Source organism: Eublepharis macularius, chromosome 15 (genome assembly GCF_028583425.1).
Source record: "Eublepharis macularius isolate TG4126 chromosome 15, MPM_Emac_v1.0, whole genome shotgun sequence".
Classification (NCBI taxonomy): Eukaryota; Metazoa; Chordata; class Lepidosauria; order Squamata; family Eublepharidae; genus Eublepharis; species Eublepharis macularius.
Genome location: NC_072804.1, coordinates 51,698,236 through 51,714,749, shown reverse-complemented (window position 1 = coordinate 51,714,749; position 16,514 = coordinate 51,698,236). Strand labels below are relative to the sequence as shown.

Sequence of the window (16,514 nt, the reverse complement as noted above, 5' to 3'; positions counted from 1 at the left end):
GGTAACAAGCAAATTTTGGCCCACTGCAATGTTGTGCTTAATGCAATGCCTTGTTGTTGTTCTTTTCTATTCAAGAGTGAATGGTAGCCATATACACCTATGGAAGAAGGTAACACTCACTGGGTTGAACCTGATCATGGCAATCTCAGTGCCTTTGTTCCGGGTCACGGTTCACTCCTTTTCAACTGGGTCCCAGATTACAGTTTCCACACAGGGAGGAGCGCATGTGCTTTCCACACTGCTAGTGGGGCTGAAGATAAAGGGCAATAGCAATGGGGTTTCCACATAACTGGTTTCCCTGCAATTTCCCTGCCCCAGTTTCCTAGCAGTGGCCACCTGAACTCTTGATATTAACACTAGTATATTAATATACCTTTGTAACAATAGGTTCTGTGAATTCCTAGCTTTTGTTTTTTTTAAAAAAAAAATCTCTAGCCCCTACCCTTGCAGAGATATGCCTTTCCTCTTATAACTCCACAAGGGAAAGGGCTAGAGAGTTTTTAAAAAAACTGACAGCTGGGAATTTACGGAACCTGTTACACCTATTGGTGCAACGGTATGTTGATCTAATTATATTTTATCACTGATTATTTTTTTAAAAATAATGGCAGGGGGAGGAAAGGGCTGTTGCGGGAACAGGATCAGGGAAAATGGCTGCCAAATCCAGTTTTCCCAATCACACAGCAGCAGGTTTGAAAAAAATCAGAGAAAAGCTGGGGAAACCCTGGGAGGTGCATGAATGCACCACAATACTGTGGAACAGCAGGGGGGAGCACGCTTATCAACAGCTCTGAACCCAGGGCAGATAACCCGTGCACAACAAATCACCTGTTAGATTAATACGGAAGCTCTCAAGAACTGAGCCACCTCTTATTTGCATAGCCCCACCTCCTCCATCTGCATATCCCCACCCCAGCTTCTGTTTTCTTGATGTGATGCTCGGAGTGTGACAAAACACTGTGAACTATAATATACATACATATCCATGGGGGACCATAGAGAATCCAAGGGGCAGAGGGGATAAACCAGTTGAAAACCCAGGGTGGGACCAGTAACTCCTCGATCTCCTACCCCTGAACTTCCGCAATCTAGCACAACACTGCCATGGTTTTAAAATGCAGACTGCCAAAGTTCGCCTAAATGAACCGGATGCTGCTCATCTCCCCAGCACAGTGCACAAAGGGGTCACTTCTATTTCTCCCTCCCCACCCTTTCTGGGAGCGATGGGTATATATATTGAGGTCGGAGGATGCAAGCCTCACAGCAGACATTCCCTGAACCTAACTCCGCTCCGCATTCCAAGATATTATAAGGTGCTCCACCCCTAGTTTAAAATGTCCTGGGAGGGGTGATTAATTAGACTAGGAGGAAGTGTTTTTCCTCCGATCCTAATTAACCCCCTTCGCCCAAGGCTATTCTTAGCTTTGGGGTGGTTAAGAGCCCTTAAAAGTTCATCGCATTCTAGACCAGGGATGGCTAATTCGGGTCGTCATAGCACATTCCCTCTGACCCTAATTCCTTTCCTCCCGGCTACGATAACCAAGCCATGGCTTCATCAAGCCACACATTCAATTTTCCGTTTTTTCCCCTATCTCAGCTTCCTCTGGTTTCTGGAGGGACAACATTTGTGGGGTAGTCAGAAGGCAAAAGACACACACTTGGTTCTTCGTTTTAGGGGTGTGCGGTTCTTTTCTTCCTTTAAATTTACCAACGAATATATTTTTTTTCTACATACCTAGGGAACCTCTCAAGTATGCAGGGGCCCTGGCTTGCTTCCCTGATGGCCTCCTTTTATGAGTAAGATGGGGGCGGGGGAGTTGTTTTATTTCTTAATTAAAAGTCAAAGGTCTGAAACAGGCTTGTATTGGATTTGATTCTGAAAGCTTTGATCTTTACAACTCACGCAAGACCCTTGCTTCTTAGCAGGGGGATGCTTTGATGGGAGGGGACTTTAGGCAACGAGGAAAAGATTTTGCAAGGCCCTGAAAATGGCACCGTGGTGGCTTCACATCAGGAGGAAGGAGCGGGCTTTCCTGTCTGCCGCTGGACTCGCCACCTTGTTTGTTGATTGATTTCTCTTCATTAACCATCTCCTGGAGAAGAGACTGCCGTTACTGTGGAGACGGGTTGCCGGAGCAACCAAGAGCAGGTTGGAGTTGGGGGAGAAAAAAGGCCTGAATAGACCGGTCATTGCCACCTTGGCTACTGTTGCTATAGAAACCTCTAGCCCTGACCTTCCTCCTCGCCATTGCTCAGACCCGTAAGTCAAGCCCCCCCCAATGTGGTGCTCAAGAACTGTGACTATTGTCTGAGGAATCAGCCTTTGGGTCAGCACAATGCAAGGGCCAGGCCTATGGATAAGGCTCAGGGGATCGAGACCTGGGAAAGAATGCGCAAGATAAGCAGAGAAATGGATGAGGGCCACCTCGGCCATCCACCAAGTTTCCGGCTTCGTGGACAGTGTTTCCGAAAGAGGAAATAAAAACAGCCAGCGGTTATGGGATTAAGGGCCTCTTTGATAGGGTTTTTCCACAATGGATAGCAACAGCCAGAAAAGAAGGACAGGGGTCCTACTTTTTCCATAGTTGCATGATGCAGGAAATTTTGGCAAGGGCAGCATATCTCGGAAAGGAAAATGTTGGACTCAAAATCCAGGCAGCGCCGGATTGTGACTGGACACATGCCCCAAGGGTCAGATTAGGGTCAGGATTGTTTCCCCCCATTATTTGCTTCAGCCTGAGGTACTTAAGAGTTAAACTGCCTTTATATATGGAGGCTCCATTTTTATCTGTGATGACTAACTATAATGAGAGCTGGCATGGAATTCTTTAAAAAACTCATTTGTGATTTCAGTCATTCTTAGAACAGACACATCATTATTATCTTTTCACTGCAGGGGGAAGTAGGGGGGGAAGGAAATGTGACTCGGTTAAAGCTCATGTTTGAGGTGAGATTTGAAACAGTGGCCCACTTCTAGACTTTCCAACACAAAACTACATTTATGCAATTCACAGCCACGGGGCACTGTGATGGCTTTTAAAAGGAGACTTGACACAAAGATGGCGAATAGCTACTAGCCATGAAATAGTAAAGAGTCCAGTAGCACCTTTAAGACTAACCAACTTTATTGTGGTGTAAGTTTTCGAGAACCACAGCTCTCTTCATCAGATGCATCATCAGCTTTTGAGAACCATAGCTCTTTTCGTCAGATGCATCATCAGATCCAGAGGAGTTCGCCGTGTTTGTCTGTAGTCACAAAATAGTAGAGTCCAGTAGCACCTTTAAGACAAACCAACTTTATTCTAGCATAAGCTTCCGAGAACCATAGCTCTCTTCGACAGATGCATTGTCAGCTTTCAAGAATCACAGCTCTCTTCGTCAGATGCATCTGATGATGCATCTGACGAAGAGAGCTGTGGTTCTCGAAAGCTTATGCTACAATAAAGTTGGTTAGTCTTAAGGGTGCTACTGGACTCTTTACTATTTTGCGACTACAGATTAACATGGCTAACTCTTCTGGATCTGCTACCCTTGGTGGCTAAATGGAGCTTCTAGATTCACAGGCTGTTTACCTTTGAATACCAGTTGCTTGCGGGATGACTGCAATGGAGAAGGATATTGGCTTTTATTCCCTGCTTGAGGTATGTCCAGAACAATCTGACTGTCCATTATTGGAGACGGGTTTCTAGGAATTAATCTAACCCAGCAGGGAACAGTGGGTCACATCCCATTACAGTTGTTAGTAGACCTCTTTATCCTTTTAACATTTTTCTAGTGCCTACGGATCTTTCTTGGGATAAAGTAAGGAGAACAATGTAAAGTTGCTATGGGCCCCGTTGGGGAGAAAAGTAGGGTGGGAATGAAGTAGATAAAAAAATACATTTTAAATTAACTCATTGTTTCTTCCCCACACACATGCACAAGTATTTCCCGGCCCACAGGGGCACAACACATACACAACTGCTCATTTACACCAGAAGAAGCCCTGAGTCCCGGCAAGGGGCGTGACGCTCACTTGGAAGAAGGTCATCGTGGAGCCGGCGTGGATAGTGCCGTATTCAATATTGGTTTGGTCAGCCAAGTCGTCGGCCGATTCGATGGGCACCTCCATCCGCTGCACTGTGAGGAAGGCAGCCAGGTTGGCCGTGTAGGAGGAAATAATGATCAGGGTGAACGCCCACCTGTGGCGGCAGCAAGAACAAAAAGACTGGTTTCGCATGAAGGTGGGGAAAGAAGATGTTTGTTTTTCCTGCAGGAAAAGGTGTGTGTGAGGGCCAAGCTACAAGTGACAAATGACACTTGAATGGCAAGTGTATTTCTCCCTGTTCACTTGCCCTCCACTCAATCCACTTGCCAGGCAAGTGTCTTTCGTCATGTGTTGCTTGGCCCTGAGAGGGGGCGGAAAGCACAACTGTTGTTGAATTGCTAACAAGATAAGCTTCGGGAGGACTCAAATTTCCTGGCACGCCCTGTCCTCTAAAACCCAGTTACAGAAGCTGACTATGGTGGGTCAATGGCATTCTGTGTATGCTCAGAGGTATTCCTTTCCACCTATCCTACCAGCGCAAAGAATAATTTCTCAGGGCCAAGCCACAAGTGACGAATGCCGCTTGAACGGCAAGTGGATCGAGTGGAGCGCAAGTGGAGGGCAAGTGAACAGGGAGGAATACACTTGCCGTTCAAGTGCCGTTCGTCACTTGTAGCTTGGCCCTCACTAACAAAAGATACACAAGATTCCAAGTTTGAGAGACAGCCCCCACCCCAAATCAGCTTTCAAAGCTTCATGCCATTTCCAATTCTACTTCACGGGCTCTCCCATTTTGTGTCCCTCGCCTTCCCCCAGGGATAGGAAGTTCCAAGAGCAGGCAAAGTTGGTTTCTGAGTGTTAGGAGGGTAGCAGAGACTTTGTGTCTTTCTGGTTTATTTACAGATTGGAGGATGGTGAAGCAGGCAAGCTCTCCGCTCGCTTGATTTACAGGCTAGCATTATCAAACGGCACGCCTCCACTGTAGCCCTGCCATTCCCCCATGCCTTAAAAAAGGGCAGCTTCTTGACTTCTAGCCATATGCAAACCTTGGATTTTTTCCTCTAGCTATACTCCAACTGCCAAACTGTTTCTCTCAAATCCCCATCCAACAGATAGACTCTGTCAATCGAGGGTAGCCACCAGCTATTACGATCCGTTCCCTGGTGGACAGATGTCTCTGAAGGCACATCAATTCCATTTTAAATGCTAGTGTGTCTTTGTAGAACACACTTTCCAGTGTCTGAAAAAATACACGCCGATAAGAGATGGGAGCAGACAGACATGGATTTATATTAGGGCCGCTAACTGATTAAAGAACATGTACTTGGTTAACCGCTTGCCCTGTAAATGATTACTCAATTGCTTAATCTAATAAATGGGCGTGTTACCAAAACCTATACTTAAGCATCTTTGAGCTACAGGAAGAAGCATAATAACCTACAATTCATAAACCAGTACAATAATTCCTCGTTGGCAGGCAAGGGCATCTTTCATATTTTATTTTTCGTTCTCTATGACAAGAGCACATGAGAACCGAAACAACTCAACAAATGGTAAGCAAATGTGCCCTCCATTCATAGTCCCACAGATGAAAAATGTCTGCATCAATTAAAATTTTCCCCCAAGGAGAAAGCTTAAGTTAATTAACTGACCGTGCATGCAAGCGGCTACAGATTCAGTCCCTGACACCTCTAGTTAAAGAATGTCTGGTAGAAGATGTTGGAAAATGTCTTTCTCTGCCTGATACCGTCAGCTGGCTGGATCAACAGTCTGACTCAGGGTAAGATGACTTCCTAGGCTGCAGCTCGAATTAACACCCCCTTTACGGAATTTTGGGGTACCCATTTTTTTGAAATATCTCCCATCTTTGCTATGCTCTGGATTAACTAAAGTGTCTCAGATTAACATATGCACACACATACTCTGTGTTTATCATTTCTCCGTGGTGCAGAGTGGTAAGATGAAGTACTGCAGCCCAAGCTGTGCTCACGACCTGAGTTTGATCTTGGCAGAAGCCGGGTTCAGGTAGCCGGCTCAAGGTTGACTCAGCCTTCCATCCTTCTGAACTCGGTAAAATGAGTACTCAGTTTCCTGGGGGTAAAGTGTAGATGACTGGGGAAGGCAATGGCAAACCACCTCGTAACAAAAAGTCTGCCAAGAAAACGTCGTGATGTGACATCCCCCCATGGGTCAATAATGGCTCGGTGCTTGCACAGGGGACTACCTTTACCTATCATTTCATTATACTTGGTTCTTCCTGTACTTGGTCAGTATAAGCTGAAGGCCAAGTTAAAGATGGCAAGCGTAACACGCCTCTTCTCCTTGAATAAAGATTTGGATGTTTTCTTTCCCGCCTCTCTCTCAGCCCTTGGTATATCCTTTCCCAGACATGTCTAGATATTACTGGCATTTTAATAGTTAGTTTATGGTATTTGACCCAAAGTGTGCTCTTATCATAGAGAATGAAAAATAAAATATGAAAGATGCCCTTGCCTGCCAATGAGGAATTATTGTATTGGTTTATGAACTGTAGGTTATTATGTCAATCCATCATGTTTGAACGTCATGTAACTTTCACTTGACTGTTTATATATTCATCTAATAATTTCTTGTTCTGTAAACAAAATTGTTTACCTCTTGAAAAGTATAAAAGTGGATGGTACCAAACTCTGGTATGCACTTTGCAGCCTGCTATATGCATCAGGCTTATTGGAAAATAAACTTTATTTCTGAGATCATCAATTTTGAAGCCTTGGGTACTCATTCAGACTAAGAAAGAGGAGAACCTCAATTTGGTACGCCGAGGAATTTAAGAACTTCCCCAACACCAAGGCATGCCTCTCCAATTTCCAGGGGTGGAAAAAATTTCAAAATCTTAGGCACCGGCAAGGCAGCTTTTCCAAGGGCCAGGAAAAAAATCCAAATACACAAGCACATTCTGAGAACATCAGGTGCCCAGAACTTTTCCAGATTCACTTCATACCCCACACTCACACATTCTTCAGCCGGGGTACCTTCTGAGCACTGAGGCCAGCTCCCCAACCCCTTCCCCAATTCTTTCAGGGGTTCAGCCCACTGGTACTCACCAGACCCCGCTGACACAGCGGGTAGAGAGGGCCCGGGGCATGATCTCAGACCCCTGCTGCATGAAGCCCCCGACGGGGAACCAGAGGCTGTTTCCAAGTGTGTACTGGTTTTCTAGGATGTTGTGACGTTCCCGGAGGCAGGGGTGAGGGTTGTACCATTCATAGGGGCTCAGGCTGCAGAAATAAAGGATACAAGGCTTAAGTCACAGTGAATACATTGGTGTTCTGAGGGAATTCTCAGTGCTAACTAAGAATTCCTAGAGTTCCTTATGAAATCCCATGAAAAGCTAACTTTTTAAAGATTTAGCCCTAAATGGTGATAGTTGTGAATCACCACTGCAGGGTTCAGAGATTGCTTCAACTACCCCTTCACCTCAATCGGCTGCAAGTGTAAGATGTGAACAATGGGAAGGAATATCACAGTGACCCTAACCTAGAGATTGCAGATGGGACACTGGTACCTGCCCAGCAAGATTCAATCCTCAAAGCTGCATTATTTGGCTTTTGGGCTGTCCTGCCAAATTGAGATGTGATAAAAAAAAACCAAGTCTGCCTATAGTTTCCCTCATAAAGAAAAAGGAGAAATGTTGTCAGAAACTGAACTAACTCAGGCACTGTGTTGCATTTCTCTTCTTGACTTGGCACATACCATGAAAATATGTGCAATGTGCCTATTCATGTGTGAATATTACTCCTGAGCACGCGTGCTCTGCCATTCCAAAGTCCTCACTGCTAGATGGGCAGCATTTTTCTTACAGGGCTTGTTAAAGGTGACAAAATATACCTGAAATACAGCAACAAGGACAGCTGGGAATACAGAAAATGGGCCACTCCTGCTATAGGGGATACATCACAAAACAGCAATTCCAGATTTTGGGAAACCGGGATAACTTACCGAGCAGCTAGGAAGAGGACGCAGCTGACAGCAAGATATGCTAAGAGCATGAAAAGCCAAACTGCTGGGGAGAAGGGATCCAAAAAGGAGAAATACCCCGGTTTGCGTCCCTGCAAAGAAAAACATGACAACAGAAAGGGTGCTATACTGGAGCATATTTCCAATTGCTTCCCCATCTTAACACAGCCTAAACATAGAATTCTCTTCCCACATTGGGAATGGACAGTGTTTCCCTAGGGTTAGTGAGCAGCCAAAGCCTAATACAGTGTCTTCTGATTGAAAGATGCCAATCAGGAAGCACAGTTGATATTCCTTTAACTAGAGCCTCCTTTAAAACAGCTTTAATGATTCCACCTGTAACTACCTAGGCAAGACACCCACACAATGGTTCTTAATGCCATTCCCTTTATCTACTGCACTGGCATCTTGAAAAAGCATTACAATTCAGGTGTTCCCGGGCATTCCTTCCATGGTCCCATGACTCCCCTGTTGGGTCTTCCATAAATTACCGAAAGCTTAAAGAAAAAGTCTGCATTCCAACTTCCTCTATATTCCAGAGATTATAAACTCGCTGTTGCTTCCAGCACAACTCTTCCCCTCAAGCAATCTCAGGACCATGGATAGCAACAGTCAAACTTGGATCAGAATCCCTTTTTGCTGAATTTCTGGGATGACCGAAGGGTAGGATGCGAACCTCTTGCAAGCCACAATCCCTGGAGCAATTGTGCTGCACAATCTCCATGCAAGAGGGACCAAGCTGAAGGCAAAAGAGTTCCTTTAACCAGAGTTTTCCTTTATAACTGCATTTGAGGTTAAATTTTAAAAAATCAAACTCTTTTCTCCAATACTGAGATCACAAATGAGATCATCAATTATCTCAGCGTGGCTTCTGCCCTGTGCAACGTGAAACGTTACCACACTGTTCTGTCCTGAGCACTGTCCGCCTGCCTTATCTAATCTCTTGGTCCTGTCCCCAAATTCCACCCGACACAGTGCACGTACCATGTGTACACGGTACAGGATGCTGATTCCCAGGGTCATGAAGGGCTTGGAGAAGTCGATGACCTTCTCCCGCTCGGCTGTGATGGTGAAAGCAGCCACTGCAAGATCGGCTTTCTGCAGAACAAAGCACAGCGACCTCTGGTTGGTACTCAGCAAACGGTGCAGCCCAGCCAGAATTGCTCCCCAGATTTCCCTCTGCTGAACGAAGAAGCCATGGCCAACCACCACCAGCTATTCTAACTGCTCAGGGTGAAAGGGTCAGCAAGAGATAACAAGCAGACTGAGCAAGGATCAGTTCATTAGGAGGAGAGGAAGACACCTCGTAAACGGTGGCACGCGATCATCGCTGTGGGCCAGGAAGGACAAGCTGACGGTGGGGAAATCACCAAACTTTACATATCCAGACACTTTTGTGACTGCAGGTCTTTATTAACTTTACACAAAGCGTGACTTGTTCCCTATGCTGCCAAAATTAGGGTGAGTTTATGCATTTATTTTACAGTTTTCTAATCATCAGGTTGATGGTACAGAGTGTCCTCAAGTCATAGCTGACTTATGGCGACCCCTAGTGGGGTTTTCATGACAAGAGGCTAACAGAGGTGGTTTGCCATTGCCTGCCTCTGCAACCCTGGTCTTTGTTGGCAGTCTCCCATCCAATTACTAACCAAGGCTGACCCTGCTTAGCTTTTGAGATCTGGTGAGATCAGGCTCACCTGGGCTATCCAGGTGAGGGCAGCCATAGGTTAGAAATCCCTGTAATACTTCCATATTTAATTTATAAATATTATTGTGTGCTTATGTGCTCATGCAGTGAAAGGGCAAATCAACTCTGATTTTTCTCCCTTTATTACCCCCTAATGGACTGGAGGACTCACTCAACTGAAAAACTGAGAACTTGGAAGCAACCTCTTGGAAAATCCAAGACCACAATAGTTGGATATTCTCCCTGCAGTCCTTATGTTTTGTATAGCATTCTGTCCCTTGCTAAAACGTCTTGTGGTCTCAAGAGTTAAAATGTTGAGGTTTCCAAAGAATCTACTGCTTCTTTATTGTTCCCACAAATAAGTGTTAGATTTGGGCTTAGTTCTTTTTTTTTTAAAGCACAAGCATTCGAAGCCTTCAAAGAAATCTAGAATCCAAGAAGCATCTTGTATGAAATGTGGTGACCCAGCAGAAATGGAAAGACACTCTGTATATGCCCAGATACACTGCTTTCTCCTGCCAGCCTGAAAGGATGTTCATCCTAGAGGATGCAACACTGGGAATATCCTAGTTCTGGAGAGAAAGTCTTTGAGATACAACATTAAATTCAAACCAGACAAGATGATGGAAGGTCAGTTGTCCAGTGTATTTTTCCTATGTTAACAGATGCACCAATTTTTATTGGAAACAGAGTTGGCGTGTATTTGTACTGGCGTGTCTAAATCCCCCCCCCCCTTTCACTGTTTTCTTGACTTCAAGGAAGCCCACGAAGAAGTATCTGAAGAAGGGAGCTTTGACTCGAAAGTTTATACCTTGAAAATTTTGTTGATCTCTAAGGTGCCACTGGACTCAAATCCTGATATTCTACTGCAGATCTACATAGCAACCCACCTGAAACTCAAGAAAAGGTGACATTTGTCCCATTAAAGGAAACATACAACTTGTATGTCTCCTTTGAAAGATCAAAGATCAACTCTGGTGAGCTGTCTGAGGTCAGGAAAACAGTGCCAAGGAAACAATTCAAGCCCCTCTGCATCGCCCTTATCGGAATGGGCCACTCCACTTGCTTTAGACAGTTTGTTGTTCTATTGCTCTCTAATTCTGTAACCCTAGTCCAATTGTCTTGTTCACTGGTTATCCTATGCTGATTGGTGGTGGAGAATGCAAGCAAGTCATAGCAGACTTATGGCAACCCCTTCTGGGCGTTTTCAAGGAAAGAGACTAACAGAGGTGGTTTCCCATTGCCTGCCTCTGCAACCTTGGTCTTCTTTGGAGGTCTCTCGTCCAATTCTAACCAAGGCCGACCCTACTCAGCTTCTGAGATCTCATGAGATCAGGCTCGCCGGGGCTATCCAAGTCAGGGCATGCTGTCAAATTGCAATGTTTTAAATCCTGTGATTCGCCTTGCCTTCCAGTAAGAAAGAAGGACTATAAATAAAAGTAAATCATAACATAAAATATTTATAAAAATGCACTGGAGAGTTGATCCTACATCTTCCAACCTCTCATTTAGTTTTGTCCTCAGTACACTCTGAGGCTATGGGGTTTTTCCTCCGGGAAAACAAGAAGCCCCACAGGGGTTTCCTCAACAGCCGTACCCTATTGATAAGCTCTCCCACCATGCCAGTCCAAGATCCATTAGGCTCCGGCGCCCCATAGAGCCCGTCGTCCACCAGTTTAATCTGGAAGCGGAATTTAAGGATGTCGGCAAGTTCATGAAGCATGTCCACACAGAAGCCTTCGTATTGTTCTGTGCCAGAGAGCTCTTGGAAGTTTGCACGGCGCATCACATAGGGGTTCTCCTGTAAGAGATGGGCAAGTCAGCATGTAATACTGTGTACAGTGCTGTGCTGTGCAAGGGAGCCAGGAAGCATAGTTTTGAAGGACAGAGCCAGCAGAGATTGCTCTGGAGGGGACGGATTCTCTCACAGCCCGCCGCCACCTCTAGAGTGCCAGACTGTCTCCCCTTCTGGAGCTTTAACCCTGCCGTCCTTGCTGCTTAAAACTTTGAATTAACCGAGCCTCGGCAGAGCAAAGGCTCCGGAAGGGGTGATGTCAGAGGCAGCAGAGGGCTGTGAGAGAATCCATCCCCTCCAGAGTGATCTCCGCTGGCTCTTTCATTTAAAACTACGCTTCCCAGCTAACATTGCATCTGCCAACACACGAAGAACACGTCTCAAAGTATCGTGTAGAGACACTCTGAGAACAGTAGGTATATCATCTTGCCCAAAGGTTAATTTAACCCACCATTTCTTCCAATACCTCTGAGAGCTCACAGAGAGGCATGAATAACAATAATGACAACAACAACATTTGATTTATATACCTCCCTTCAGGACAACTTACTGCCACACACAGAGTGGTTTACAAAGTGTTGTTATCTGCACAACAATCACCCTGTGAGGTGGGTGGGGCTGAGAGAGCTCTGAGAAGCTGTGACTGACCCAAGGTCACCCAAGCGGAGGAGGGGGGAATCAAACCCGGTTCTCCAGATTAGAGTCCTGCTGTTCTTAACCACTACACCAAACTTCTATCCACAGCATCTGGCATTCAAAGGTATATTGCTTCTGCCCATGGCAGTTCCCTTATGCTAATGATAGAACTTTCCTCCATCTGTCTAATAATTTTTTTAAAAATCTCTCATCTAGAATCCGTCACCATCTTGTGGCAGAATATTCCACAAACTCATGCGTTGTATGAAGTTCGTGCTTTGGCCAGTTCTGAGCAAAACCAGATTAACTCAGGGCCAAGCTACAAGTGACGAATGACACTTGAACGGTAAGTGGATTGAGTGGACGGCAAGTGAACAGGAAGCAATACACTTGCCGTTCAAGTGTCATTCGTCACTTGTAGCTTGGCCCTCACTGACCACAGATTCTAGTGCTATGAGAGGAGGCAAAATATTTCCCTCTGCTCACTCTTCCCGTGCTGTTCAAAAAACTTTTATCACATCCCTCTTTCTGAAGCTGACACAACTTTCAAGCCATCGAGCCAACTGAAGGTCGAAAGCTATATAAGGTAGCCCTCCGGTGACTCAGGACTTGTCGTAGTTCTGGGGTGCCTATCTCCTGGAATTGGAGGAAAAGCAAGGTTACGATGAAACACAATCCCAGTACATGGGGCTTAAGGTGCATTCAGCTTGGCAGATCAACATTAGAGAAGGAATTTCACAAGGTAGACTGTAAATGAAAATAAATAAAGTCCTGTTTTTCCTCACATGACTATTTATTTATTTACTTTTTCAGAAAATGTATACGATGCCTCTCCAGAGACCTTCTCAAGACAGCTTACAACTCATAAAACAAAACACAAGCATTAAAAATCCAAAGCCATGAAAACACAAGCAATAAAAAACAAGCCAACATCATCACATCATCAATTTTTTTAAAAAAAAGCCAAATGTGCTAAAGTTCTCTCTGTACAACCATAGCCACATGCAAACTTTCGCCACTGTGATGGATTTCAAAAGATAGAAAGGCCTTCCAGGACTCCTAAAACCTGTACGTAAAGTCTAGAAAGGAGGGGGATACTTACCAAGATGGTGGTGACAATCAGGGTCTTGTTGACAAGGCTCTCTGAGATGTTGATGTCCAGCGTTGTGGCATTCATCGCAAGAGTCCTGTTGGAGTACCATACCCCAATCTGCAGAGAGAGGAGAAGATGGCAGAAGTCCCAATGGACTTATCCTGTGTAAATGCAGGCATGGAAGAGCAAATGGGTCAGATCCAGGCTGGGAGAGGTTAGGCCTACTAGTATGATCTGTAATAGTGGCGACAGTCCATGTGTCCACCCCTTCACATCTAATGCAAGAAAAGGAGCTACCATCTTAAAGAAAAACAAAGCAAAGGTAGGCGAGGGGAGTTAAACTCTGCCTCTTCAGCTGTTGTAGCTCTGTTGGCTTTCACATTTTTTTTTCTGAGCCTGGCTCACCTTCCAATATCAAAGCCAGCTTGGAAAAAAGGGCCAAAAGCGAAGGAACCCAGTGAAATCAGGTGGGTGAAGGGTCAGGGTTTCGTTTCCTTTATCTGTACACTCTGGTTTTGTTAAAAACAGACCACTTCACATTCTTAACTTTATGGAGAATTTGTGCATAAACATAGGCGGATCAGCCACCTCTTGTCGCATCTAGACGGGCTCTTAGATTTCCATCATGCGCTCAAGTCCATCATTCTATAAATAGAAACACCAGTTTTCTAATGCATTGCACTCATCTGGGAATGTGATATTATTTGTATCTGCTATATACGCTTTCCTGCAAAATACAAGACGGTGATATTATAGTAGTTATGCAATGTAAGGAACTATATATCACCTTTTCCCTCAATTGCACACCTTGGGCTTTCCAGGATCGGCATCTGGATTCGGGGTGGGGGCTCAGGAAACACGCAGCCCCACACTTACCTCCCGGTGACCACGACGGGATTTTTCCAGGATTCGCAAGGTATAATTAGTCCTCTGACCCTTGCTGTTGAACTCGACACGCCCCGTCAGCCCGTCATACTCTACCTGGCCAGGGATTGGAAGACAGAGATGTGGGGTTGGAGTGGGGGGAAGACAGAGAGAGGAAAAGAGAATGAGAGATAGTGAGGTGTGCTGGGGTACCGTATGTGAGATAGTGAGCTGCAGGGCTCATTTCGAGGGGGAATGCGCAGGAACGCAGTTCCCCAAAGAGGTCACATGTCAGGTGGCCCCACACACCTGGCTCTTGGCCAGTTTGGGCCCGTTTCAGCCTGGATTGGGGCAAAAACGGCCCGGATCGGACCTCTGACGGGTGGTGGATTGCTCTCCTGCTCATCAGTGGCCTGATCCTGACCATTTTGGGCCCCTTTTCAGCCACTTTCAGCCCCTTTTTGCCATTTTGGGCCCAATTCCGGCCCTGAACGGCCAGGATTGGGTCCAAAACAGCCAGAATAGGTGATGTCAGGGGGTGTGGCATATGCAAATCAATTAGACTAATGACACACTTCTGGCGATGGCAAGAAGCGTGGCATATGCTAATGAGTTATGCTAATGAGTTATGCTAATGAGTTAGTTCCTCCAGCTCTTTTTCCACAAAATGACCACTGTGTATGTGAGATACAGGCTGCAGAATTGGGATAGCGAGCTGTGAGATAGTGAGGCGTGCCAGGGTAAAGGAATTGCCAGGACTGGCATCTAGAACTGCAACTGCTATCCTCTGATGTGGAAACTTGAGAAGTCTGCCCACATTCCACTTTTGGATATCCCCAGACTATCAGTGGACATATGAACTAAGCATTAAAGCATAACATGCTCATTTACTCAAAAGAAATAGGCTTTACACGATCCAGAACACTATAGGTATGTAAAAAAGGACCAACCCCCAAGATAAAACACTAGCTGGCAGTTGCCTGCGATACCTCTCTAGGCATTAGCTGCAGAGTTGCAATGCCACAGAACCTGCCAAGTGAAATGACCCCTGCCTGCCATTCATTGGCTGGGTTGCAGTAATGTCATAGAATGTTCATGAATACACTAACTTCTCAGAGACAGCACAAAGAGCCTAAGTATAGGAGGGACTATGTACTCTAGGTGGAAAAGAGCACAGAAAGGTGAGGAGGGGCCCAGTCACCACAGGCAAGGGGGGGAAGGTGCAGGGGCTTGAGTGACAGAAGGGGAAGTTACAGATATTTGGTATGTCATTTATAGAAGCTTGACATTCCTGATATGGCTCTTGTGCTACTTCTATTGAGGAAAAGAGACTGACAGCTTAGAAATCAGCCAATTAATAAGAGTGTTTTCTGCAGGGCTAAAGTGAGCATAGTGTAGTGGTTACTGTGTCACGCTAGATTCTGAGAGACCCAAGTTCAAATCCTGCACTCTGCCATGGAAGCTCATTAGAGGACCTTAGAGATTCTCTCAGCCTAACCTACCTCACAGGGTAATTGTGAGGATGGAAAAGGAGGAGGGGGAAATGGTGTACATCACTTTGGGGGGGGGGGAAAGCAGGGCAGGGTTTTTTTTCAGTTGGAATGCAGTGGAACAGAGTTCCGGCACCTCTTGAAAATGGTCACATGACCGGTGGCCCCACCCCCTGATCTCCAGGCAGAGGGGAGTTTAGATTGCCCTCCGCACCAGTGGCGTGGAGGGCAATCTAAACTCCCCTCTGTCTGGAGATCAGGGGGCAGGGCCACCGGTCATGTGACCATTTTCGCCAAGGGCGATTTAAACTTTAAAAAACTCCCCCCTTGTTCCAGCTGACCCAAAGTGATGTCATTGTGCGGTTCTGAACTCCACCACTGAGTTCCACCACCTCTTTTCCCAGAAAAAAAGTCCCGAAGCAGGGTATAAATAAAATGAAGTCTGTCTCGTGGGGCTTAGTACAATATGCCTTTTTCTCTAATCCAGGTCAACTTCAGTGTTGTCTTTGAGGACGGATCTTAGTCAAGCTCAGGCCATTGCCCATCTTGTACGAATAGTACGGGTGCCACAGGAAATGGAGTGTCCCCTTTGCAGGCAAAGCCATCTCTCACCATGCGCAAGTAGTTCATGAGACTGGTGCCATGTTGCCAGATGTTAGCCGAAGTACAGGCCAGGGGTTTGACCCCGATCTCTTGGCTGCGGTTCAGCTCCCGCACGGCGCTCACCACGACATGCACCGCATCGAACATCAATGCTGCTGACAGCTGGAGAGGGCAAATAATTCAGTGATAATTAATCAGTAGGTGGTGCCAGGGGCCACGTGATTGCTTTAATTAAGGCCCTGCACCCTGTCGCTGTGTCGGTTTGCATCCCTGCAGCCAGTGGTAGCAGAAAGAGACTGAGAGCCAAAACACACGTTACG

The 16,514-nt window shown here is 45.8% G+C and overlaps 1 protein-coding gene across 1 annotated transcript in view; it reads right to left on the bottom strand.

Annotated features, from left to right (window-relative positions):
- The window catches only part of GRIK5 (glutamate ionotropic receptor kainate type subunit 5), a 45,546-nt gene that overhangs the window by 10,452 nt on the left and 18,580 nt on the right, over positions 1 to 16,514 (bottom strand). Inside the window, exons 8-15 of the mRNA XM_054998941.1 lie at positions 16,204 to 16,356; positions 14,114 to 14,218; positions 13,247 to 13,354; positions 11,311 to 11,514; positions 9,011 to 9,124; positions 8,009 to 8,118; positions 7,114 to 7,287; positions 4,016 to 4,181 (exon numbers count right to left, since the gene is read on the bottom strand). Of these exons, the coding sequence (XP_054854916.1) occupies positions 4,016 to 4,181; positions 7,114 to 7,287; positions 8,009 to 8,118; positions 9,011 to 9,124; positions 11,311 to 11,514; positions 13,247 to 13,354; positions 14,114 to 14,218; positions 16,204 to 16,356 (1,134 nt within the window). The remainder of the gene's footprint in view (positions 1 to 4,015; positions 4,182 to 7,113; positions 7,288 to 8,008; positions 8,119 to 9,010; positions 9,125 to 11,310; positions 11,515 to 13,246; positions 13,355 to 14,113; positions 14,219 to 16,203; positions 16,357 to 16,514) is intronic.